Genomic DNA, 25,968 nt, shown 5'->3' on the forward strand with positions numbered 1-25,968 from the left:
AATTAATTTAATTAATTAAACATATAAGGGATTAATAATGAAGGCGATATTGTAACGTATATCAAAATTAGCTGACAATAATTAAGAAAAATTAGTACTTGATTTCTACTTTATGAAAATTAAAATAGCAAAATATTTTTTTGGAAAATTTAGTGAAAGAATATTAGTTGCAAACTTAGTTTGGAACAATGGTTCCCATAATAAGTAAAAAAATACTACTGAGTATTTAACGCGATTAACGAAGTGCCGCCTTTGTTAACCCTAGCGCTTAAACCATTGATGAATTAGTACGTGTTCTAATTAAATAAAACAATTGTTTCTCCACCTGTATTAATGTTCTTGATAATACTGTATCGATCGGTGCATCAAAAATATTAGTTTTAAATTGTTCTTAAAAATTTGATATGTACGTATGTATGTTCATACAAATTATATATATTTATCAGACCTTGAGAATGTACCTAACAACAAACCAAATAGCGATATAAACTGAAAAAATAGCGTATGTAAATTATTTTGTAAAGATTGCGATGCTGTGTATATAGGTCAGACAAGAAGAGTATTCAAAACCAGAATTAACGAACACGTTGAGTCTATTCATAAAAAAGACATTAGTGAATATAGTAATTTAAATTTAGATAAAACAAAACCTTTATAAGAACGTTAATACGTACATTCAAAATTAAAAAAATTTTGCAAACAACCAGATAGAATTAGGCTGCTTTTCCCCATAAATTAGCATTACGTGTTTGTAGTTACTTTTGACAATAATCACTCCGATCGAAACAGTACTTCGAGAACAATAGTAATGTTGGTGAAATATATCAGTGTACTATTTAATGAAGTATGTTCGTTTAGCCCCCTTTGATAGTTTAAATTAGTTTAAACACATGTCCGCTATAATTTTCTGTTTTCTACTTTAATGCTATCCTTAATCTTAAAATTTTAAATATGTGAATTTAATTTGAATAAATTTTTTTGATAAATTAACTTTTAGGAAACTGTCATTATAATAAAGAAATATACAGGTAGGTAATCAACATGAAAATTTTTCTCGATAAGAAAAAGGAAAGCTTGTGAAACATGTGTATAGATATTAAAATAAAAAAACTCAACTTATCTTTTTTATGTTGCGACTATCCAAAATTGCCCAGACTGCATCAAAACGAAAGTTCCCCTATTCCAACCGTTTTCTCAGCAAAGAATTTATTTGGCTGGAGGGTGTTTAGTTGTGGTTCACAATAGTTTTTCTGAAAAATATAAAAAAAATACGTGTAATGGTAGAAATTATTATTGTATTTTAATTATAAATCTACAATAATTAACAGTACACTTTCTTTTCATACTAATGAACCAATGAATAAAATAGACCATGATTATTCAAATATTGCGAGAAAATTGAATATTGCTAATCTCAAATCACAATGGGATTACATAGACCTAAATATTATTATACAGAGTAGTCTATTAAGCGCGCCTTGCTCTCTAGTCGTTGAAATGGAAAGAAAATGTTTCCAATAAAAAATGTCAAATAATCCATCTACGGAAAATAATTTTTGAGAGATGGCGGACTTCCGGATATACCGGAAGTATACATAAGCTACCTTATTTTAAATGGAACACCCTGTAAATGATTACATTTTTCAATTCTGCATCAATTTTAATGTACAGTTTGTTAAGCATAGTTTTTGCCTGCTCGGTATCTTTTTGGAGTTACTTAGTAATTTCTAGAAAATATAACGTTTGTGTAACTTATATACTTAAATAGTTTTATTTAGATGAATTCATGCTATTTCTTTTTATTCAACGTTAAAATATTTTTACAGAGAAATAGTGGTTTTATCGGCCACAAAAAATCTCGTTCGTTTCTGTGACGACTCGAACGCTAACAATAGGTCAAATAAAGGTGAGATAGTAATACACGATACACAATACGTATAATAGTGTTACAAACTCGAGCGAAATAAATATTTAATGAATAAATGTAGCATGACTTTCCTAAAAAATTGAACTTCTGTTTTTTTATAAATTGTAAATCTTGATTTTTGATTTTCAAAAATGTCCCTAGTTAAGTAACCCAATTCATCTGCAGAAAATCATTGCAGTAGTAATGTTCAAATTTTAAATGCTTCAAACATCAATAACTCATTTTTTTCGAATGGGATACTAAACTATGTTTATTTTGAAATCGTCGAATGCAAAATTAAATTCTCTTTTGATTTTGTTAAGGCATATGGGGGTCTACGCTTGATGATTTTCAAAATCATTGCGATTTGATAATAATAAATTAACGTGCAGAGAAAACGGATAGAAGATACTAGACGGCATGGGTCTATAGCCGAAAATACATTCTGTCATGTTTATTCGAATTATTAATAAAATTACTTAAACTCAACACAATAATCTCAAAATGGTTTATTACCTAAGTGAATAAAACTTCGATACTGGGAACAAACTTCATTTACATTAAATTATTAAATATGAAAATGAACGGTTTACAACATCAACGGTACTCACATAGTACAGAATAATTAACAAATTGCAATTATTTTGAAAACAATCAAGCATAGACCTTAATATCTATGACTTAATAAAATGGAAACAAAATTTAATTTTGCATCTGACGATGTCAAAATGAACATAGCTTCCCATCTGAAAAAAATGAGCTATTGATGTTTGAAACATTTAAAATTTGAACATAACTACTGAAACGATTTAATGTGCTTTGAAGGAAATTATTAAATGAAAAGCCAAGTGCGTTTCATGCTCTTTTCAACAGCGACAGCCGCATCTTTTTATCGACTATAATTGCCGATATTAAAATTTTTTGTGTGTACCAAAAGGGTCAGCGGATATATGAATTTTGTTTGATTTAGTGAAAACAGATAATATTTTAAAGTCCAATAACTAGTAAATGTAGAGACATAATGAAAATTTGCTTAAACTATCAGAAAGACCAGACATTGGCGCATATAGTCATATCTTGAACGTTTAAAAATAAAATTCCTAAGTGCGCCAAAACAGCCAACGAAAATATAAATTTTGTTCGATTTAGCGAAAACACATGGTACTTTAAAGTCCGGTAACTCGTACATATAGAGACCTAATGATAATCTGTTCAATCTATCAGAAAGACCAGACATTGGCGCATATAGTGATATGTTGAACGTTTAAAAATAAAATTCCTAAGTGTGCCAAAACAGCCAGCGAACATATGAATTTTGTTCGATTTAGCGAAAACAGATAATACTTTAAAGTCCGATAACTAGTAAATGTAGAGACATAATTAAAATTTGCTTAAACTATCAGAAAGACCAGACATTGGCGCATATAGTGATATCTTGAGCGTTTAAAAATAAAATTCCTAAGTGTGCCAAAACAGCCAGCGAACATATGAATTTTGTTCGATTTAGCGAAAACACATGGTACTTTAAAGTGCCGGTAACTCGTACATGCAGAGACCTAATGAAAATCTGTTTAAACTACCGGAAAGACCAGACATTGGCGCATATAGTGCCATTTAAAAATAAAATTTCTAAGTGTATGAAAATAGCCAACGAAAATATGAATTTTATTCGATTTGGTGAAAACAGATTATATTTTAAAGCCCTGTAACTGGTAAATGTAGGGACCGAATGAAAATCTGTTTAAACCGTCGGATAGACCGGACATTGGCGCATACAGTGACATCTTGACCGTTTAAAAATCGTGAATAGTGTACCTTTCTGAACAAAAGGTACCCTGTGTCCTTTTCTGTACCTCTGAAAATGTGTATAGAAAATTTCATGATAAGTTTTACCCAAGACTTCACTCGCGTTGATGTCCTAAATACAAATATCATCGACGACCAAATAAAGCAAATTTTTCTATCCCCAATAAAAAGTTTACCGAATATAGAAATTACATATTACTTTGTCGGTATTTTTTCTTTTTGTACCGCACGAATGAAAATGCACAATTTGGTAAACGTGTGGAATATAATTTTTCAATAAGTCTATCAGAAAGTACCACCTGCTTCTCCGAAAGCGGTCCTAAACAAACCTGCCAAAATCTTTTGAACAAAGCATAACACACGTCAAAAGCTTTAAATTGCATTTATTGTGCTTTTACGTATTACTTTATTATTTCTATGAAAAGACTATTGTAGGTACCCGTACGAATTGTCTTACATCACGTCGTCCAAGGGAAGATATCACCCTTTCATAATTACATTATTAGAATATCCCAATGTTCACTTGTTGGAATCGAAAAATCTTTCAAATAATAATTTACCGCTAATTAGTTGCTGATTACTTTTGAAGGAAAAAATTTGCCATTTCCTATTTTTTAAAAATATTGCATGTTTTGCTAATATGATATAAAGTTAACGGGATTGTTATTAAAAACTGGATTTTTGACAATAATTAACTTGATGTGGCAAAATGGCATTGAGCAAAATTGTGATAAATGAAGTATTGTCCCCCCCCCCCTCTGAAGGGTGTTTTGCTGAGAATCCTCAAAGGTCACTTCTTTTACGAATAGGTTGGTTGGTTCCAGGGGATTTTTGTTCCGAATTCCAAAATATCTAATTTTTTGCGAATAAGTCGGAAAATTCCTTATTCGCCCAAAGTAAACCGCAAATTCCCATGCAAAACTCCCGCGCGATAAATAAAGTCTTACCTCCTTCTAGGGGTGTTTTGATGCAAAAAATCATTTATTATAAGAATAGGTCGGAAAATTTCTTCGCGGAAAAGTCGTCAAGTCCATGGCTTATTCGCCTAAGATGAACGGAAAATTTTCACAAGTAATTGATTGTCACGCGATAAATATAGTCTTACATCCCTCCGGGAGTATTTTGCTGCGAATTGAATAATAATCCAATAAGAATTCGTTGCTTGATTTAGAAAAATTATTTGATTATTTATCGTAATTAAATTCGCGAAAACGAAATATTTTCAAAATTTCCAACTAATTATCCGTTCTACGGGGGTTACATTAGAATGTCTTTACGCAATGTTTAAATGTGAATTTACCGTTTTTGCTGGGCGACTACTTAGTTGTCCACTTAAAGATGGAATTTCCCAACATATTCGCAAAAGAAGTGAGTGTTTGCAGTAAGACACCCCTAGAAGGAGATAACACTTCCTTTATCACGCGAGAATTACTTATGAGTATTTGCCGTTCATCCTGGACGAATAAGTTTTAGACTTTAGGAATTTTCCGCGGTGAAATTTCCCAAATTATTGGTATAATAAGGAATTTTTTGCACCAGAAAACTCCTAGAAGGAGGTAAGACTTTGTTTATCGTGTGGAAGTGTTTCATGGTAATTTTACGTTTCCCTCGAGTGAATTAGTTGTTGACATAGGGATTTTCGGTAATAAAATTTTCCGACCTATTCGCAAAAGAAGTAACTTTTTCGGGATTCGCAGATTTTTACCGTAAAATCTTATTTTTGTTTAGAATGGCGTAACCTTATGATCGATAATTCTTTTTAATAACAATGTAATAATTTTAATTACCGATTAGGGATTAACTTAATAAATCATAATATGATAATATGCGTATGTCCATCTGTAACCATAATGCTTACTCAATTGTGGAAACAAAGTTACTCGATTTATAAATAAAAAAAAAATTAACACGTGGGCATCATGTTGCTTCAAAAGTTTTGGCATTCTTACAAACGAGCAAATTGGAATTTTTTAAGAATAGAACAAAGGGTTATATTTGTTTGTCGGGTGTATCGTCAACTGCACTTGCGTTCAAAAAAACGTTAATTAATCATATATAGTTCCAAACTTTAATCAAATGTTTTGATAATCATATTGTGGTACCTTTACAGGAGTTACCTCACCTTCATAAAACTTCGCTACAAACCTAGCTACTCAGTCATATTATTTAGATAAACCGGAGTGCAGTTGGCAATCGCCTCTAAGAGGTACAATAATATATTTTTAACAGTCTCCCAAAACATTTCACACATTTAAATTTTGCAATCGAGGAATTTAAAGTGATCTCATACACCGAAGAAAATGCCACTAAAACATTACTCAACACCTTATCACTATACGTAAAAATGTCATGCAGGTTAAAAATAGTAATTGGGTATCTACAGGTGGTTGCTGTTGTTTTAAAGCTTATTTTAACTCTTTAAAATAGAACTTGTTGTTATCGGAAATTTATGAGTCACGTTCATTGCCACTAATTAAAAACAATATTAGTTCTCATTAAACTGCCTTTTAAAAGATTGCACGCATGTTTGTGTTCGTTTGTTGTCTGTACTATACCTGTCTGTCTACTACAAATTCTGCAGATGTGCGTTACACCTACAAATAGCTATTTACAATTTTTTGTAACACTTTTCATACTGTAACACTAAAAACTTAAAATACAATTAAAACAGGAAAGCACAGGGGTGAATTCAGGAATACGTTTTCGTAACGACAATACTGCTAAAACAAAAATACTGGTAGGTATGCAAGGGAAAAAAAAGTAGGGAAAGAATGAATATAAAGATAGGAGACGAAAAATTAGAAGTCGATGATTTTAGGTATCTAGGAAGTCAGATAAGTCAGGACGAAAGTAGGAGTAGGGATATAAAGCAGACGATAGCGCAGGATCGAGTTGCCTTCAATAAAAAGAAGTCACTTCTATATAACGGTCATCGACACGGGGTATAAAATATATACCGATACAAACAGAATAGACTAGGGGAGATGATTGAAGAAAATGATATTTTATGCGAAACACAATTTGCGTTTAGAAGGGGAAGGAGTACTATAGATGCTATCTTTTTGTTAAAGAATATTATCGAATCATATTTAAATATTAAAAAAAAAAAGTGTTTGTAGTATTTGTGGACTTAAAAAGGGCATTTGATACTATAAACACAGAGGAATTGATAAACATGTTACGAATGGGTGAAACTATAGAAGGGTTAATTGGGAGAATAATGGAAATATATAGGGAAACTGCAGGGGTTGAAAGATTAAGTGGTAAGGAGATAGGGAAATTTTGGATGGAAAAAGGTGTAAGACAAGGTTGGAAACTGAGTACACAACTGTTTAATATATACCAAAGTGATTTAGAGAAAGAGATCAGTAAAATAAGGGAGGATGGGGTAATGGTAGGTAGAAAGAAAATATAGACCTTGTTGTATGCTGACGATATTGCCTTATTAGTCACGAAACATTAAAAGATATGATGGGAACGTTGGAAAGTTATTTAAGAAAGAAGTTTTTGGAGTTAAATGTTAGTAATACTAAGTATATGGAATTTGGGGAAGTAAGGGGTAGAAAAGGTGATTAGATGGAAAGGGGAAGAGATAGAAACGGTTAAAAAATATATATACCTACGATATGTTATGAGAGACAACAACAATGATAAAATACATATAGATACGCAACTGGCGAAAGCAAACGCCTTGTTAGGAAGTATATGGGGAATAGGGCATAGATCATGCAGGAACGATTGGATTAGAAGAAAAAGGTTGTTTGATTCGACGGTTAGAAGTAGAGCTCTTTATGGGGTAGAAGTACGGGGGGTGGAAGGAACAAAAACAGGCGGAAAACGTTTACAAGAAATATATAAAGTGGGTGTTGCGTTTGGACTGCTATACAGCAGATTATATTGTACGGAGGGAATTAAAAATGTGGAAAGATGGTAGAGGAAACCAGAAAAAGGGTCGTACAATACGAGATAAAACTTGAAAAGCTTATGGATGGAGATATAAGAAAGGAATAATGGGAGAAAAAGGATTTTAAATATTGGAATAAAAACCAGGTATGATAAAGAAAGGGATGGTGCATTAGACGATTTAAATTTGAGTTTGAAACAACTGAACGAATGGGGGTGAGTGTTGAGGAAATGGTGAGAATAAGATGTAAAAAGATGATAAGGGCAGAAGACCTAAGAAGTACTGATAGACTATCTGAATAGAATAAAGGAGTTGGAAGTATTTGCAAGGTTTAGAGTAGGAAATGAATGTAGAAAATGTAAATATTGGATGAAAGAAGAAGAAATGATATGTGAAAGGGGAGATGAAACAATTATGCATGTGCGTGGAGGATGTGAGGAAAGTAATGATTTGGATGATTGTAAGGAGATATTAAGTTCGATCAGTTTCGTAGTACAGTCTATTTCAATTTGTTAGAATTGTGACCTTGAAGAAATCTGCGCGAAGATAGAAAGAATACACACTAGGCGTGAGCAAGACAGAAATAGTTGGAACAAACTTGAACGAGCAGACCTATCGATGGGCGGTCTTAGGAGATCGGATAGAACTGTACAGTACTAGACGAAAATGTTTAGCAATTTCTTAAAACAAAAAAGTATATAAATAATTAACAATAGAAAACAAAGCAAGCGTTTTTAACGAGGCAGTTTAAATAATTTTGCAAATGGTACTGTACACTTTTGTCTAGTTCTCGCTCGATGATGGGTGAAGAAATGAGCTCCGTAAACAAATATGATTGAATTTGAAATTATGCTACGGCGCATCCTAATAAAGGGAAGGGGCATATCTCTAACTTCTTGAAACGAACACTATATAAGTTAAGTTAACTTTCATATTGTAATTGTTCTGTATGAATGAAGGCTCAATTTGATAACTATGGTGTAAACCTGTGTATATAACTTTATGTTGAAATATATACTACTACTACTACTAGTACTGAAATGTGATCCTTGATGTTTTTTTCATCACTAGCTGCATAGTCTCACCCGAGATCGTCTAGCTAGAAAAGGGAAGGGGCATATCTCTAACTTCTTGAAACGAACACTATATAAGTTAAGTTAACTTTCATATTGTAATTGTTCTGTATGAATGAAGGCTCAATTTGATAACTATGGTGTAAACCTGTGTATATAACTTTATGTTGAAATATACGTATACTACTACTACTAGTACTGAAATGTGATCCTTGATGTTTTTTACTTCAAACATGAAAAAATCATGCGCTCCTGTTTTATCATATTCGTCATCTATTTTTTTCACATTATTTTCATCGATAAGCATCTAAACATTCACGAATTCACGTCTATTTATAGGCAAAGTTAAACGATCGCAAGCAGTTGGGCACGTCGCTTAATTTCTGCCCTATATCGCTTATTTATATCCCGCTTGTAACGAACACATTCGCGGGCCGAGAGAGAGCATCGTATCAAACGGGAGATCGCGAGTTAAGATTCGATCTGATCCGATTGTAATAGAAATAGAACAAACTGCGGCACCTCAACTATGTTTTGTTGATGTTTTTTTTATAAGTTGTTATTATAAGCGGGAGAATTTTAAGCGTCGCCGAAAATACAATCGCCTAGACGACAGTTTCGCGACGGACTCCGTCTCGAACGTTTTTAGTAGTGTCGCGTCGCGTCGCGTCGCGTCGACGTCCTTTCGTCAGCTGTTAATATTGTGGACGTTTGTAAACACGTGCGAACTGCTGTTTCCTGAATGTAAGACAGCGGAAAAGCAGAGTTAGTTTTCGACTCGATTATATGCAAAATCTTAACTGGTTGTGAAAAATTTTCTACTATTTGCTGCACTGCAAGTGAGTTTCAATCAAGTTATTGAAATACTAGTAAATACATATATGTGTTTATTTATTAGACAATTATTCTATATCGTTCCATTAATCTGTTGTAACGTCTTCGGACACCCTAACAAACCATGATTTTGTCATACTGTCAGAGAAAGCTCAGTTAGAAGAAATGGTTTTATTTTAAATTTTTATAATTCCACACCTCAAAAGGAAAAAACGTAACTCTTGTAAGATGACCACGTGTCAGCCTCTGTCACAGCTGTTTTTCTCGGAAACAGTTTGACGTAGACACTTAAAATTTGGCATTGTAATAATGTAAGGCACAATAGCACGCACACATCTGAAACGATGAGGATAATTTATATGGTAAAAGGACAAGAAAAAAATAAAATGTAGTGATATGGAAGAGAGTACACATAGAAAAAGCGAGTAATTATTCATACCTAGGATATATGTTGAATGATAATAATAGGAATGAAATGTATATTACAAATCAAATGACCAAGGGGAGAGCAATTATAGAAGAGTGCAGGGGTTAGGTCAGAAACAGTGTAAGAATCATTGAGGAAGGAGATTGATATTATTTAATTGTGCGAAAATATGGGGAATGGAAGAAAAAAGCAGGGGTTGATGAAAGGTGTAACAAGTGAGTATTTCAATTAGAGAGAAGTACGATTATTATGTAAGAAAAACGGAGACTAAATCTGGGAAGATGTGTGAAGAAAGCATAACAAGGATAGTAAAATATGATGGAAGGTTGAGGAAGCTGCAAGAAGGTAATATCAGGAAAGACATGTAAACGATGAAAATATTGAAAATGACGACGAAAAGTAGATATGATTAGTGATGAACAAAATTACTTTTCGCCTTTCAATCTTGGTTTTGGTCCTGCATTTTCGCAAGACTAGTAAGACGACCAAGACCAAGATCGAATGAACAAGACCAAGATTAAAGCCAAGACTGAATATGCATGACTAAGACCAAATACGCAACAGTAAACGAAGAGTTATTACTTGGTGGATTTAAAAGTTAAGTTAATAACACATGGTTGTAATATAGAGACAAAAGTCATCACAAGCAGGCATGTTTGACAAGAAAAATTCAGAATTTAAGGCAATCATTGTAACGGTAAATAGAAAATTGATGAATTATTAATGAAACGTAAATCTCCGATTAAATAAGCAAGACTTAACACACAAGATCAAAACCGAGACTATATCAACAAGATCAAGACTAACATCAAATAAATCGGACCAAGACCAATACCGAGACTTGGGCAGATATGGTCTTTATCTTGCTTTGCTAATCACTAGACATAATAGAGAAAGAGAAAGAGTTTTGAAGAGATTCAAAATCAATCAGGAGGAGGTGAGGGAGTGATTTAGGAAAGATATCAATATAGAGAAATTGATGAAGAACAGATGTAAGGAAATAAAAAGAGCAAAGAATCCAAGAAAAATTGAGGAATCAAGATATGTTGTGAAGGGACTGACACGGGGATTACGGAATGCCATTATATGAGATGTGAGATTAGTAGAAGTTTAGAAGAATGCTGTAAATTGAGGAATGAGAATAGGGGTGAACTGAGGCGATTGAAGGAAATTTTAAAGAATAGGGTTACTTTCTTAGGACAGTGAAAGAAATCTGACAACGGAAGGCAGTGGGATAGGGGACGAAAAAACGGGTTAATGTAGATGAGATAAAAGTAAATGTTGGAAATGCAGAGAATAACTGTACATTTTGATAATAGTATCGAATTTCTAAAGCAGGAAAATTACTTAAGCACTTAAATCACTTTTCAACCTACAAAAACCGTCGCAACGAAAAAGTGGTTGTCAATTCAAGGGCATTTTTCTATATGTATATTACACGATTTCTTGACCAACATTGAAGCGATTTCAATGATCCCCATGATCCCTTATTTATTAAATAGGCTACATTTCAAGGGTGCTCCTATTTAACCTTGTTAAAAATAATTCACCGCTAAAGGTGGAAAATTGAGGTTGATATTTGTGTTTAGTATTTAACTTTTGCACAAATAGAGGAAGTTTTGAAGTAACTTTTTCGTGATTTAAAGTTGCATATCACTAGTGATGTGATGAAAACAATCTTTCGAAAGCAGTGAAAAAAATAGCAACAAATAGTAGAAGATATACAGTAACTGAACATTAAATTAAAAAAAAAGTAAATAAACTAAAGGAATTATATTTTTAATCTATTATGTCTTCTAATTATGAAAAATGCAATTAAAATTGAAATTAAATTTTCATGGTAAAAGTTATTTCGAGCCGTATAAATATTACAGTCTTATGCCAGTGCAAATTTTACACCAAAACAATCGACTTTACTCCTCATTCGTTTATTCGTACATATTAAATTGTTTAGAGCCAGTAATTAAAACTAAAATGAACGAATTATTCAAATTGAACAAGCCTGTATATTTTTAGATGCAATTGTAAACTAATTTAAATCTAATTTTGATACCAAATTACAAATTCCATTGGATTTATTGTTATTATTCATACATACATACTTATTAATCACATTATTTGTTATTTTAGATATCAGTAGTATAATTATTTGCAAGTTTGTTTCAATGTAGGGGTCTAAAAAGAGAACGAAATAGATAGATAGATTGTAAAATGGTTTAAGAAAACTAACATTTTAAAGCTTGATTCTCACTACCTCCTAGATCAGGGATGGCGAACCTTTATGTACCGTCGTGCCATTTTTATAAAGAAAAGTTTAATCAGGTCATAGATGTGCCATCAAATAATTTTGTCTCTGTAATTATCGGGAAAATAATGATAATAAATAATATCAACTCAAAATTCTACAAGAAAATTTTGCAATGTTTAAATTATACGTGTAACTTAAATTAAAGTAAAATTAGTGTGACTTCTGTTTTTGCAGATTAGATGACAAATAACTTATGTTAGGGTTGTAAGATGTTAACTTTAGCAGAATGCATGCTGAACTGGAGTCATCTACCAAACGGTTTGTAACTGCGAGTTTTTGATGTTATTAATCTCTGAAAATATGACTCGCAGGCATAGGTTGATGAAAACATTATTAACATATCATATGCCAGCTTCCTCAAAAAATTAAATATGTTTGTTATCGCATTCCATGTTTCCAAAATTTTGTTATTAGCATTTTCACTCGTATTATGCGTCGATCTTTCTGTTTCAATTATTTGTAACACTTTCCTTGTTCCAACAACTTTTTGAAGCATATTGAACTAGACTAGAAATCAATCAGCTGAATTTCAGATTCTTCAATTTATTTTATCAAATGTCACATCAGGGTACATAATAAACTTTCGTATTAGTATTTCCGATAATTCTCTGAAGTGAGAAAATCTTGCTGAAAATTCGTTGATTAAAGAATCAATGACAGAAACATTAGTGACGTGCCCAAAATATTGTGTCGCGTGCCACTAATGGCACGCGTGCCATTGGTTCGCCATCCCTGTCCTAGATGATTGCAGGCAGCCGTCCGTCAAGAAATTATCCAGTTTAATAAGCATTGTGTATTTATTGTCTGTTGATGAGGTTGTTAATACTAAAGCAATATTTAAATATACTGAAATACCAATGAAATTGTACTTCATCATCTGACAATTCCTTACACAACGTGAAAAATTGATGGTCAACCATTGTATAATGTAAATATTGACAGACGTCTAACTGTCGCCGTCTAAATGGATGGTGAGGATCGGCCCTTAGAGTTAGCAACATGCAGATTTATTTAGAAGGACTATTTAGAATAAGATTCTACAAAAAAATCGACTAAAATGTTTTTCCCAACGGATACGAAAAAACTGCCTGGACTACAAGCCAATGTGTTATCAGTGGAACATGGAATTTTCCTCAGAAATTCCGTTCCCGTCCGCGAGATGTTTCATTGACATTCATGTCGCAGATGTTACATCTTCGTACGCCGCGTCGGCGTTTGAAACAGAAGGAACTGATTCAAGGATCGAAAGAGCGATGCGAGAACTGGCGGTAAATTTAATATCGAATTAGTGTCAAAAGAGAATTCCTATTATGTACGAAAACCACGTGCATGAAATAATGAAGAGGGCGCAATTGTAGGGGAGTAAGCAAGAAAATTATTGGGTTAGATAGCAGAGAAAAACTTAATAAGTTTAAATATAAACTTAATAAAAATTAATAAGAAACTAGCAAAGATAATTAATAGTTTATTTTAGTTTTTTAAATTATCCTGCTTATAAACGACCTACATAAGTAAAGATTTATCTAATCCTGCTAAAACATTCAATTAATAAATAATTAATTGCTTTCATGACCGGGGTCAGTTTAGACATTCGAGGTTTCTCCGTTTGCTAACCATGGTCTAGATTGGTTGATAATTCTACGAATCGTTTCGTTAATAGGTGTGGATGATCATGATCCCAGCCGCTGAAGATGTCATCCACACCTGATGACAAAACGTCTGGTAGAATCATCAACCAATCTAGACCATGACTAGCAAACGCGAAAACCTACAATGTCCAAATTGAATTAAAATATATTCGAAATTTTAATCAAGATCATATAGGCAATTTTAAAACAACTGAAGAGATTGGCTTTTAAAATAAAAGTTAAAATTGTAATAGTTATCTATAAAAGAGCAAATTAGTACCAAATATTGGATATTTAAATGTTCTATGATCTTGAATAATCAGCTAATAAATTATTTACTTTTGCAACAAATAATTTTCTTGTTAGCGATTTGAAGTAGTAAAAAAATCAAATTATTTGGGCAAAATAAACATTTGAGAAATTTTTATAGTCCAAAATGTGTTTAAGTAATAAAATTTTTAGTATCTGCTGAATTATTAAACGAACAGCAGCTAATTCGATTCACCCCTGAGCAAAGCATGTGCTTTTTTCAAAATCGACAGATTAGGAAAGGTTATTGGGTATTGGCAAGCAAATATATGTATCAAAGATAGTCGACAACCATATAGAACTAATTTTTCTGTCCCTCTGGAACAGTATGTCCTTTTCTGTATGGAGTGGCATAGAGTAGTACTAGTACCTAGTTTGAACGTATGTATACCTATTTACTTGGGTCGACGACCAATTTGCAGATATCAGGTGCTAAAGGTAAAGCTAAAGTCTAAATACTGATTTTTAAATAATGTTTTCAGAATATTGTGAAAAATAAATAATCAACACTGCAAAACACTTCCCATAGACAGTAATTTCTGCCAGATGCTTCAAACTTCACAAAAAAATATTGTAATTCTACTTATAGTCTAGGAAACAATTTTAATAGTTTTCGTAATCAGTTGTAGGGGTTAAACATCCCCCATATACAATAAAAATGTCGCAATGTTATAAAGCCATCTAATTATCACACTCGCCCTTGTCAAAATTATTGAAATGTTGTCTAAGTATCATATTAAAAAGAAAAAGACTCAGACTATAAGTAAAATTGCCATCTTTTTTTTTGCGAACTTTGAAGTGTCTGGCAGAAATTACCGCCCATGGGAAGTGTCTGGTAGTGTTGAATATTAATTTTTATTGTGTAAAAATTAGCACACTAAGACTGCGAATTGGTCGTCAGATCAAGTTACCATTTATGCATACGTCAAAGTACCTATTATCACTCTATACCACCCTTTCTGTTACTCAAAAAATAAGTAAGGTACGGTGGCTGTGGAATGTTGCTTTATTATGCGATGTTAGCATATGTGCAATATGCATATTGCATTTTACGTATGTGTAGGTACATATGTATTCAATTTGTAAAATGCAAAATTTGGCATGGTGTGTAGTCGATCCCACACTTAAGGACCTTGAATGATAACACGCATTATTTTTCCAATTTGCATCGTAAGACGAAAACAAATCTTTTATTTTAGTCCTATTTAAACCGCCACAGTTGGAATACAGCCAACTTGGATGAAATAAAAGGATCTCATTTGTTTAATAAAAACAAGACAAATGAATGTAAGGCAAAGGAATTTCATCTCTCACTAATACTTTGTGAGATTGTTTTTCGTTTACAAGCTAATAATTTTAATTAAATATAGCGTAAGAGATCAATTACATATTTCCGAAAATAAGAAGCCCTGCCTTTTTCGTAGTAATGAAAAAGAAAATAATAAAACCTGATAAATTAAAAGGAATAAATGAGATTTTTTGCCAATATAATGTAAACAGGAAGTGTAATTATGTAAATAAATGTTTGACTGCCTTTTTATAAACACTAAGGTAGTCCGATCGAAATTTCGTTTACGGTGAAATGATGATAATCAATGAATCTTGTAGTATACAATAATTAAAACTTTTTCATTGACAACAGCGAGAAAAAGGAGCTGAAATTCAAATTCCATCTTGTTTTCCAAAAATAACACGCAACCTTGTGGAAATTCGTCCTTCACCTTATTTGGTAATACATTTTCATTTTAAACTTCGATAAATTGAAAAATTAATTTTTCAACTTCATTTTTTCATAAGCATTTTTGTGCTTTGTAAATAAAATGAGAAAATAAGTTGCCAAAGTTAAATATCGACACAAACCCAAGTTTCGTTCCAGATTGTGTAGCTGGGCAACTCGAGTACAGTCGGAAATTGAATCATTAATTCAGAAATATGAAAAATTAATTAATCTCGGTATTTTATTTTTAAATTAATATGTCCTGATCAAATTAAAGTATTTAGTCCCTATACAATAAAGCTTCTTTATAAATTGTCTGATTAAATTTATTGTACAGTAATATTATCAAGGTTTTCTTTGTTGTTAAATTTATATTTAAAAGAAACCAGGGTAAATTCAACCATGAAAAGATTCCAAGTTTAAATTATTATTACAAACAAATGTAACGAAAGTATCTACCCAAAAAAGTTTAATTTAAGATTTTAGATTTATGCAAAAAGACATTAGAAGATTGCTTTTAATGAAGTCCAAATTATTTTATTTGAAATGTTTACTTTTCTGTTGTTAAATAAGTAATCGAAAAAATATTATATTGGTGTAATAGGACAAGACTAACTACTGAATGATTGCATATTTTTACCAGTAAGATTTTTAAATTAGACGAAATATCCTTCCTTATTCCTAGCATACGTCATAAAAGAAAATTTCTACCTAGGTTCAAGGGTTTAGCCTAAGCGTTGCTGAGTCAGTGACTAAGTAGATCAGCCATTTTCTTTTTACATACACGTATACACTAATATTATCAACGTTTTGTTTTAAGAATTTTAAAATATAAATTAAAACAAAGTAAATTTGAGAAAATATGCGAGAAGTGTTAAAAAATAGACAACATTTTTGAGGGTTTTAGAGAAAACACAACTGTATTAAGCTAAAATTCGTTGCAAAAACAACAACAAAATGTTAAAATAAAAGTAAAATTTTTCCATTTTCCTATATAACCACTTAATTGAAAATTAGTTGTTTTAAATATCAAGTTCAATGGTATCTACACTTTTATCTTAACAAAGTAAAACAAAATCACCATTTCTACTCCATTAGTAAAAGGAATAATTACTATGATCAATTTGGTAACATTATGAAATTAAATCAAAATAGGTATTTTAGTAGTACAAAAGAAAATAAAATTGCAAAAACATTTTAACAATATATAGCAAAGACTCAAAGCTATTAAGAAATATGTCTTATTTTTGCAATTATATTTTCCTTTTTTTACAACTAAAACAATTTTGAAAGAATGTTGGATAAAAGAAAAAGAGTTCTGAATCGATTAATACAACCAAAATATTTTACTACATCGTTTTCAAAATTCATTTCAAAAACGGTGATCGGAGATACATCCTGTTGTCGTTATCATAAAGCTTTTAATGAGAAAAAGCTCTGCAGTTTGTAAATCTTGGAAGTATTTATACAATATCAATATTCAGTTAATAAATAGTAAGGATTATTCACTCACCGTTGGATTTGTGTTCAAAGCTGGTCAGCTAGTCCTACAACGAGCAGGTTCATGACACCATGGTGTTGTACTATCAGCATTTTATCTGAAAAGATAAAAAAATTAATAACTATCCTTTAAATTAGGTACTAAACAAAAACTTATTTTTATATGTAAGTATATCATCGTATATACTTTTAAATACATACCTATCATAAATAAATCAGTAATTATTATAATACAATTATCCCATCAGATGATTAAACAAATGACACTTTTCGTACGTACTGACTCTAACACAGCTTTTACTCTACTACTATTACAATAACTGTAATTTAATATTGTTTGCGGAATCGTATCGTAATGTATCCCCTCCCTGCCTCTAATCGTTCGTAAAGACGAGCCTTTCTCTTATCTTCCGAAGGACAATAACAAGCTTCGGACAAAAGTTATGTGTTTAATTTTACGATTTAAAGAATTAAAGGATTCAAAAATTAAAATTTAATTTCACGAACTCGTTTTTCATAAATAAAATTGAAAAAATTAGGAAAACAGGGTCGCTTTTATGAGAGCTTTCATTAAGAAAAATGACAGAAAGTTACTCACAGTGGCGTAGCCACGATTTGTCGAAAAATGGGGCCAGGGGAAAACATGCTGAAAATACTATCAGGAAATGTTGAAATAGTTTACTATAGTAATTATATTCCAAATAACGATTTTCATTAAACTATTGGGTTGTTCGGAAAGTCATTTCGTTTTTTCCCGACAGAGGATTTAATTGTATTCTTTTGCACCCAACTTCACATTTAAGCCGTATAATTTTTATATGCTTTGAGAGCTCATATAGCAAGGCTTGTGTGTGAAAAATTCCAATTAATTCTACGCAGTAGTTTTTGGTTGGTGCCCTTTTAAATATGGAGAGCGATAAGCAGCATTTTCGACATATCTTACTGTTTTACTACAGAAAGGGTAAAAATGCTGTTCAAGCCAGAAAGAAATTGACTGATGTGTATGGAGAAGATGTGTTGACAGTACGCCAATACCAGAACTGGTTCACTAAATTTCGATCCGGCAATTTTGATGTCGCAGATGCACCACGTTCGGGAATGCCGGTTGAAGCTGATAAAGACGCGATAAAGGCATTAGTTGATGTGAACTGGTGAATAACAACACGTGAGATCGGATTGAGGTTAAATTTATCAAATTCAACAGTTTATGACCACTTGAAAGGCCTGGGATTATCCTCGAAGCTCGATGTATGGGTTCCCCATGTTCTCACAGAGAGAAATCTGTGTCGCCGCATTGACGTCTGCGATTCGCTTCTCAAACGTCACGAAAATGATCCGTTTTTGAAGCGCATCATCACTGGGGACGAAAAATGGGTTGTCCACAACAACGTCAAACGCAAGAGGTCATGGAGCAAAAAAGATGAACCGGCTCAAACCATTTCCAAAGCCGATATTCACCAAAAAAAGGTGATGCTGTCTGTTTGGTGGGATTTTAAAGGAATCGTTTTTTTTGAGCTTTTACCGGATAACACTACTGTCATCAGCTGGACAAACTGAATGATGCACTTTAACAGAAAAGGTCAGAACTAATCAACAGGAAAGGTGTAGTGTTTCACCAAGACAACGCGAGACCTCACACAAGTTTGGTCACTCGCCAAAAGCTTTTACAGCTTGAATGGGATACAATGCTACACCCACCATATTCTCCAGACCTGGCACCATCGGATTATAATTTGTTCCGGTCGCTCCAAAAATTTTTAGTCGGTAAAACCTTTACCTCAAATGAGGAGGTCAAAAACCTCCTCGATCAGTTTTTTACCAGCAAAGACCAAAAATTTTATGAGCGTGGAATTATGCTACTACCATAAATATGGCAAAAGGTGTTGGACCAGAACGGTCAATATATAATTTAATAAAGTATTTGTTTATTATACAAAAACTGCCTTTCATTTCCACAAAAAAAACGAAATGACTTTCCGACCAACCCTATATATACGACATAGCATCATTAGATGATTTAGATTTAAGAAACCTAAAACAAGTTGCCGATAAAAATGCAAAATTGGCAATCTGGACATAGAACATGGGTGACATGGACTTTTGTTGAATGTAAAAACGTAAATATACCCTAGACAAAAATTTTCAGTCTCTCAGTCTTTCAGCGTCTCTGAGAACGTCTCACAGTCTCTATTAATTCAAAGATTCGAGTCTCTCACGGAGAGACTGAATTAATAAAAGTGAAAAATTGAGAGACTCGAGTCTCTCGTAGAATGACTGGGATCTCTGGAATATGTTGAACTTGTCCATGTCTATCGAGACACCACTTACTGAGAGATTCGAGTTTCTCGTTCATAATCTCTCTATGAGCGACTCGAGTCTCTCGTTCAGAGACGCTAAACAGTTTTTTTGACAGTCTCTCGACAGTCTCCCTCAGCGACACCAGAGAAACGGAGACTCGAGTCTCGCTTTCAGGGACTCTGAGAGACTGAACATTTTTATCTCGGGTAAATAAATTACTGCAGAATACTACGATTCGACAGGAAAAGAAGACAAATAATTTTTCCTTCAGAGATAGTTTTTTTGTTTTGAAAGAGTGAAATTGAAGATGTAATAATCTTATGTTAATAATACATGTTTTTTTTTTAAATAATTGTAAAACTTTTGCAATTGTTATTTTTCAAACCACTCTACTTAATGAGATACCAGCAGTTAGAACCAATTTAAATACACCTTCCAAAATGTCCTTATTGTTGCTAGGGTTTTGAGGTAACAATCGAGACGATAAGGAAGCCGTTAGCTAAAATTGGTAGATAAAGAATTTATGGGAACTAATCTTATTGATTGCTTTCTATTTTCGTTTTGGCAAAAGTTTCTCTTAAAACTAGGACAAATGTAACAAGGATACCATTAATTGTATTCATGCTTTAAACAAATATATGCACAATGTGAAGCATGACGTTGCAACAAAATTTAGATTGTTATAGTTATAAATCCTAAACATTTTAAAAAAAAATCGGTTGTCTGTAAAGTCGGTTTACTGACGATAATTGAACGTGACAACGTCATAAGAAAATACTGATGGAATGGTTTCATTTTTCAAAAGAAAATTTTAATTTTATTTGTTTGATAGATATTTTGTATGGATAAAGAGAAAGAGGTAAACGGAAATGTATTATTGTATAGCAGCTGTCCACGCGGACGCATCGCTCACTCAAGTAGGAGAGAGACAGATGTCGAACGCTACCGAACGCGGAGGCCGATTGTGCCTCTTTGTCGCTCGTTCCGCGCTCTCGCTTCCACTTCAAGCCTTAAATGGAACGCCTCAGAGCGAGGTAACGCCGCATGAGTCATGTTTTTTCGTGCGTGCAGCCGGCTCCATCGAATTATAAGACGTTGTCACGTCAAAAACGAATCATTTAAAGTCATGTTGTTGATAATATTTGCCTAATTGAGATGAAATGCAATGTTTATATTTTAAGAGTAAGAATTTTTTCTTGTTTTCAGGAGCCGATCAATACAAGATATCCAAACGATATTATCGCTGCAACCCACCTACTGCGATACCCCGTATGCAATTCACACATCATCGATTGTTGTTACAGACGGCTGCCGGGAATGTGTAACTTGGATCCATTCCAAAAACGTGATGTACGCTTGGCTTTCAACGTCCGTACATTTTGCTGATTAGTCTGTTCTTTACCAACGAAGTAACCTTGTACTTTCCTTATGATGTCCGCATCCCCTGATTACAATCGGAATCCTTCGGTAGGTGGCCAGCTAGACGAAACAATTAAATTGCAATTACGCAAACCGAAAAGTTGGAACTGGTCCCTTTCAACCTCCAAATCGTCGCCACACATTTCTGTACCTACAATCCAGCTTTTTGACTCCAAAGGCGTTCTGCTTATTGAGGCCAAGGACAACGGCAAAACAGACAATGTTTGGACCAGCAAAGATCACCAATTCTATGTCAGAAGTCAATCGGCCGATCAAACGAATAAGATACAAAAGAAAAGTGACGATCAGCATAACAAAATCCATTTTAATTCGAACGTTAATCTCAACAAAAGCAACGTCAGGAGCTATTCGTCAGGAACATTTCCATCGTCCATGCAATCCACCAATGAAGCTCCTAAACCCAAAAGGAGGAACGAAAGAAGTTTGTCGAATCCCCAGTATCTTCAAAAGAGAGAATCCTTTACAAGCCTCTACGATGAAAGGAGAGGAAGAAACAGAGAATTGAGATCCAGACCGTACACCGTGTCATCTAACAATTATCCCCGTTTAGAGAGAAGTAGGAGCGATGTTCTACAGAGATACCTTAATAGAAAGGAATCCTCCAAAATAGAAAACAAGCCACGGCTAATGTACTACGAGAAGACAAATATCGAGGACATCAAACGCAAGATAAAAGAAAATGCAGAACAAAAACAGACCGTTAAGAAGTCCAGAAGCGAAATTTTATCCAAAACCACCGACGAATTTCACACAATCAAAACGAATTTTAACAAAAGAGCTACTCTACCGTATTCGTTACAATTTACGGAAAAAAGATTGCAAAGTAACGACCCCTTCCAACGGAAAATGAAATATGTGGAAGCAAGTGCAAAACGGGCTTTGGAAGACGGCTACAGTAGATTTATAACTCCCCATCTCTTCAGCAGTAAGAGCATGCACAACATGATTTGCAGAAAGAACACACCTCCTCCACAAGACAATCCAAAAATGGACCAAGATAGCTCAGAAAGTGACAGATGGACAACAAGAACCTCTTTTGCCGGAACACTTATAGTACCTGAAGAAGAAGTTCCATTGGACACTGTACAAAGAAGAAGACGTAGAGATCGAAGAAGTGAGCCAATAAGAAGTGCAACAATTACGGGCTTTCTAGGTACATGTACTCCTGAGAAAGAAAATATAGTCCCACCAACCAAAGTAGAGAATGATAACACTAAAGCTGCTTCTTTATCAAATACTGATATCGTTGATACTTCTTCTCAGTTTATTCAACATAATCAGCTAGCAAATTCTTTGCTAAGCAATAAAAATCTAAACGAAACCAAAAGAAAACGAACTAAAGCATACCAAAGATATCGAAGTGACCCAGGAGGGATTCACAATTATCAAAAATGGAAAGGCGATTCATCAGAAGATGATGACGATGGTCAACTGCTACAGATCATTCAGAGGAGAATACTGAGGGAGTCCCTTATTGATGAAATCGTAAAATTAGGACAAAAATCGCCCAACGATGATAATGGAAAGACAAAAAGTACTAACACTCGTAGAAAACGAGCATACTCTAGGCATATTACTGATCCAGTCGTCAGTTTATTGTCACTTGATAAGACCAAGAAACAAACAGAAGAAAATGATGTTCACTATCTAAAAACAGTTCGGGAAGATTTCAAAATTAAACCGGACAGAGTTAGTAATAATGTACCACAAATATCCCCAGATCTTAACGAAAATAAAGAGAATGTAATGGCAACCTCAAAAACTGAAATTGTTTTAGGATCAATGAATAGTCAAAACGATGAAGCCAGCTCTGGTACCGAAGAAAGCAGTAGCAGTACCGAAGAAATGGAAGATAATCTGACAGATCAGAAATTATGTATTCAAAACCAAAGTGACGTTCAATCACAAGAATGTGATGAAAATAAGTCAGTAGATAAGGAAAGCCATGATGAGAAAGTAGAATCAGAGGACAATAGTGACCAAAATAATGAAAATAACATGAAAATTGTTGGAGATGAAATATTGAATCAAGAAAGGCAAATAAGTGAAGAGCAAGAAGAAGATTACAGCGAAGAAGATGAAGAGGAAGATGAAAGTGAAGGAGAAAAGGAAGATAGGAAAGAAAAGGGCGAAAATAATATCGAACTTGAAAGATGAAGAAGATGAAGAGGAAGATGAAAGTGAAGGAGAAAAGGAAGATAGGAAAGAAAAGGGCGAAAATAATATCGAACTTGAAATTAAAAATGGTGAAAGTGTTGATCAATCTAGCGATTCTAGCGAAAATGATGAATTGGAACCAAGGAAAGAAGATGGACCGACATTACAAGAGGTTACCAAAATAGCAAAAAGTAACGAAATTAACGACACATCCATTAAAAATGATTCAAACAGTTCAACTGAAACAGAGTATACAGAAGAGGAAATTGAATATGAGGTCGACGTGGATAGTAATGAAGAGGAAGAAGAAGAAATAGAATATGAGGTAGAGGTAGATAGTGACGGGAAGGAGGTTGTAAGAAACGATATTAAAGAAAATCATAATAAAACAAATACTCAACAGATGAGTAAAAATGAGAATGAAGTAATGGAGGAAGTCGAGGAATCCGAAGATGGTAGCGAAGAAGTTATAGAAGAAGATGCAAGCGAAACGGAAGAGGAAGTAATCTATGAAGAAGTTGAAGAAGACGAAGAAGAAACTGCAGTGAAGCAAACTAAAGAAGATACAACCAATGTTGTAAACAAAATCAACAAAACCGATTCCGCATCTCCTAACGAAGCTGTGACAAGTGCCAGTGACAGTGACAGTGACGACCAAAGTGACGTATCTGACAAGAAAGGAATACTACCTAATAATTCGCAAAAATCCATTAAATGGGCTGATCGGCAAAGCACTAACGTGTCATCTATAGGAAAAAGTGACGAAAACAGTAACTATATCGTGCATCGTTCATCTATAGAAGAGGAGCCATTGATCGACAACCGACCCAAATTGAAGCGGCAGAAAGTGAGGCGGTATCTAGGCCAAAGGCAAAAGGATCGCCTATCGGAGACAGAAGTAAAGAGAAAGGCCGTTTTCAAAGGTACGTAAAATAAAATCACTTTTCGGTTTTATTTATTGAAGGCGACAGAGTGTAGAAGACGGGTTTCATTCCTTCTTGTGTAAAATAGGGACTTCACACGAATTTTACTTTATTTAAACAATCTATTCATCTACTGCTGTCTACTTATTGTTATTTAACAAATAGGCAGCATATGAAGGTTTAAAAATAAAATGAAAAATTTTTTTGAATACACAATTTGTGTTCTGATTTTTTTATGTTACTTATGTAATTAGATCATTAGATTTCATGACGGAGTAACGGTATCTATCTAAAAAGAAGCTGTAACCGTTAGTTTAATGGCTATCCACTTTTAAATGAAGATTGCTGCCCTGTCGGTTGGTCAAATATATCAAAATTTGAAGCTACCATTTACTCAGAATGTTATGTAAATCATGAAGACATTAATTAACCACTATTTTGAAACGTGTGTAAAAATTTATCATGAATTCCTAGACCTTAAGTTTTCTGCAGTCGTTCTTACTAATGCCATGTCACCATTTCATTGTAACTTCTTAATAGAATCAGAATAGGAATCTTTCCTAACACAAGTAGGTTAATTAATTTCAAGAGCTAAGTTAATTGCCATCCTTCACCTGTACTTTTTTTTTAATCAAGGTTCAAATATTGCAATTGTTTTATTTAAATTTGATACGTGATTATGAAGACGTAAAACGAATCATTTATTTTAAACAGATTCAAATAGATCAAAAGACAAATTATATTGTTCTGAGAATTTTTGTAGGGTTTTCACTACATCAAAGTTAATTAATTTTTAAATTAATTTTTATTATTGCAAATTAGTAAAGAAATGTTGTTACTGTTGTCACGCCGCAGCCGGGAATCGAACCCGGGTCTCTGTGTTTAGACACCATCGCTTAACCAGTAAGCTACGAGAAGTAACAGCAGCAATAATGACGATGGTACCTAACTACGTATCCGAGTTCGATTCCCGGCGAGGGCGTGACAGCAGTAACATTTTTTTTTTTCATTAATTTTAGATTACCTGTACTAAATTAATTTACATCAGTGATTCTGTTACCCAGATTATCTCAAGACCCTCAAACAAAGTTTCGTTTCCAATCTTAAACAAGTATAAGGTGGAGTTTAGATACGAAAGTGTATCTAACTTTATAATTCCTTTAATGGCTGACAATCTTCTTACAAAACTCATAAATTTCACGAATGAAAGGAAGCGAAAATCGAACTGCCTGATACTCCCCTAGGCGTAATCGTTGCTAGGAAGCGTAAAATAACCTTCTTATTAAGTTAGGAACTGTACCCCGATTCTCATACGCGTCTGACGAGGAAAAGGGTAGTCGGTACGTATCAAAATCCTGGGGGAGCGGGATCAATTTAAATATTCATTTATTTGGAATTAACGTGGGAAAGTGTTATGGAACTCCCTATAGAGGCTTAGAGACCCTCTCTACTGGGGAATAATTTTTATTTTGAAATGCCAAATGAAATTTTCAAACAAAGACGAAAGGGGCAATCGCAAATTCCGTCGCAACTTTGCAAAGTAAATGCTCAAAAGTAATGGTAAATTTTACAGTGTTGGGTTTGTTATGAAACAATTACCTATTTCAAATACTAAATGTAAAATTAAAATAATTCGAAGTGGTCTGTATATTCTGTCGAAACTGCCAGACGCGGATCGCGATTTCGATCTTTTTGGATCTCATCAGCGCGTCGCAGGCAGCTCCGACAGAACACAGAC

At 33.4% G+C, this 25,968-nt stretch overlaps 1 protein-coding gene across 1 annotated transcript in view; it reads left to right on the forward strand.

The window, feature by feature from the left end:
* Positions 1-9,272: 9,272 nt before the first annotated feature.
* Positions 9,273-25,968, forward strand: part of LOC108734648 (multiple PDZ domain protein-like) — a 183,664-nt gene continuing 166,968 nt past the window's right edge. The window contains exons 1-3 of the mRNA XM_025981580.1: positions 9,273-9,528; positions 20,917-23,295; positions 23,381-24,230. Coding sequence (XP_025837365.1) covers positions 21,139-23,295; positions 23,381-24,230 — 3,007 coding nt within the window. The 5' untranslated portion in view covers positions 9,273-9,528; positions 20,917-21,138. The remainder of the gene's footprint in view (positions 9,529-20,916; positions 23,296-23,380; positions 24,231-25,968) is intronic.

This window comes from Agrilus planipennis, unplaced genomic scaffold, assembly GCF_000699045.2.
Source record: "Agrilus planipennis isolate EAB-ADULT unplaced genomic scaffold, Apla_2.0 scaffold52, whole genome shotgun sequence".
NCBI lineage: Eukaryota > Metazoa > Arthropoda > Insecta > Coleoptera > Buprestidae > Agrilus > Agrilus planipennis.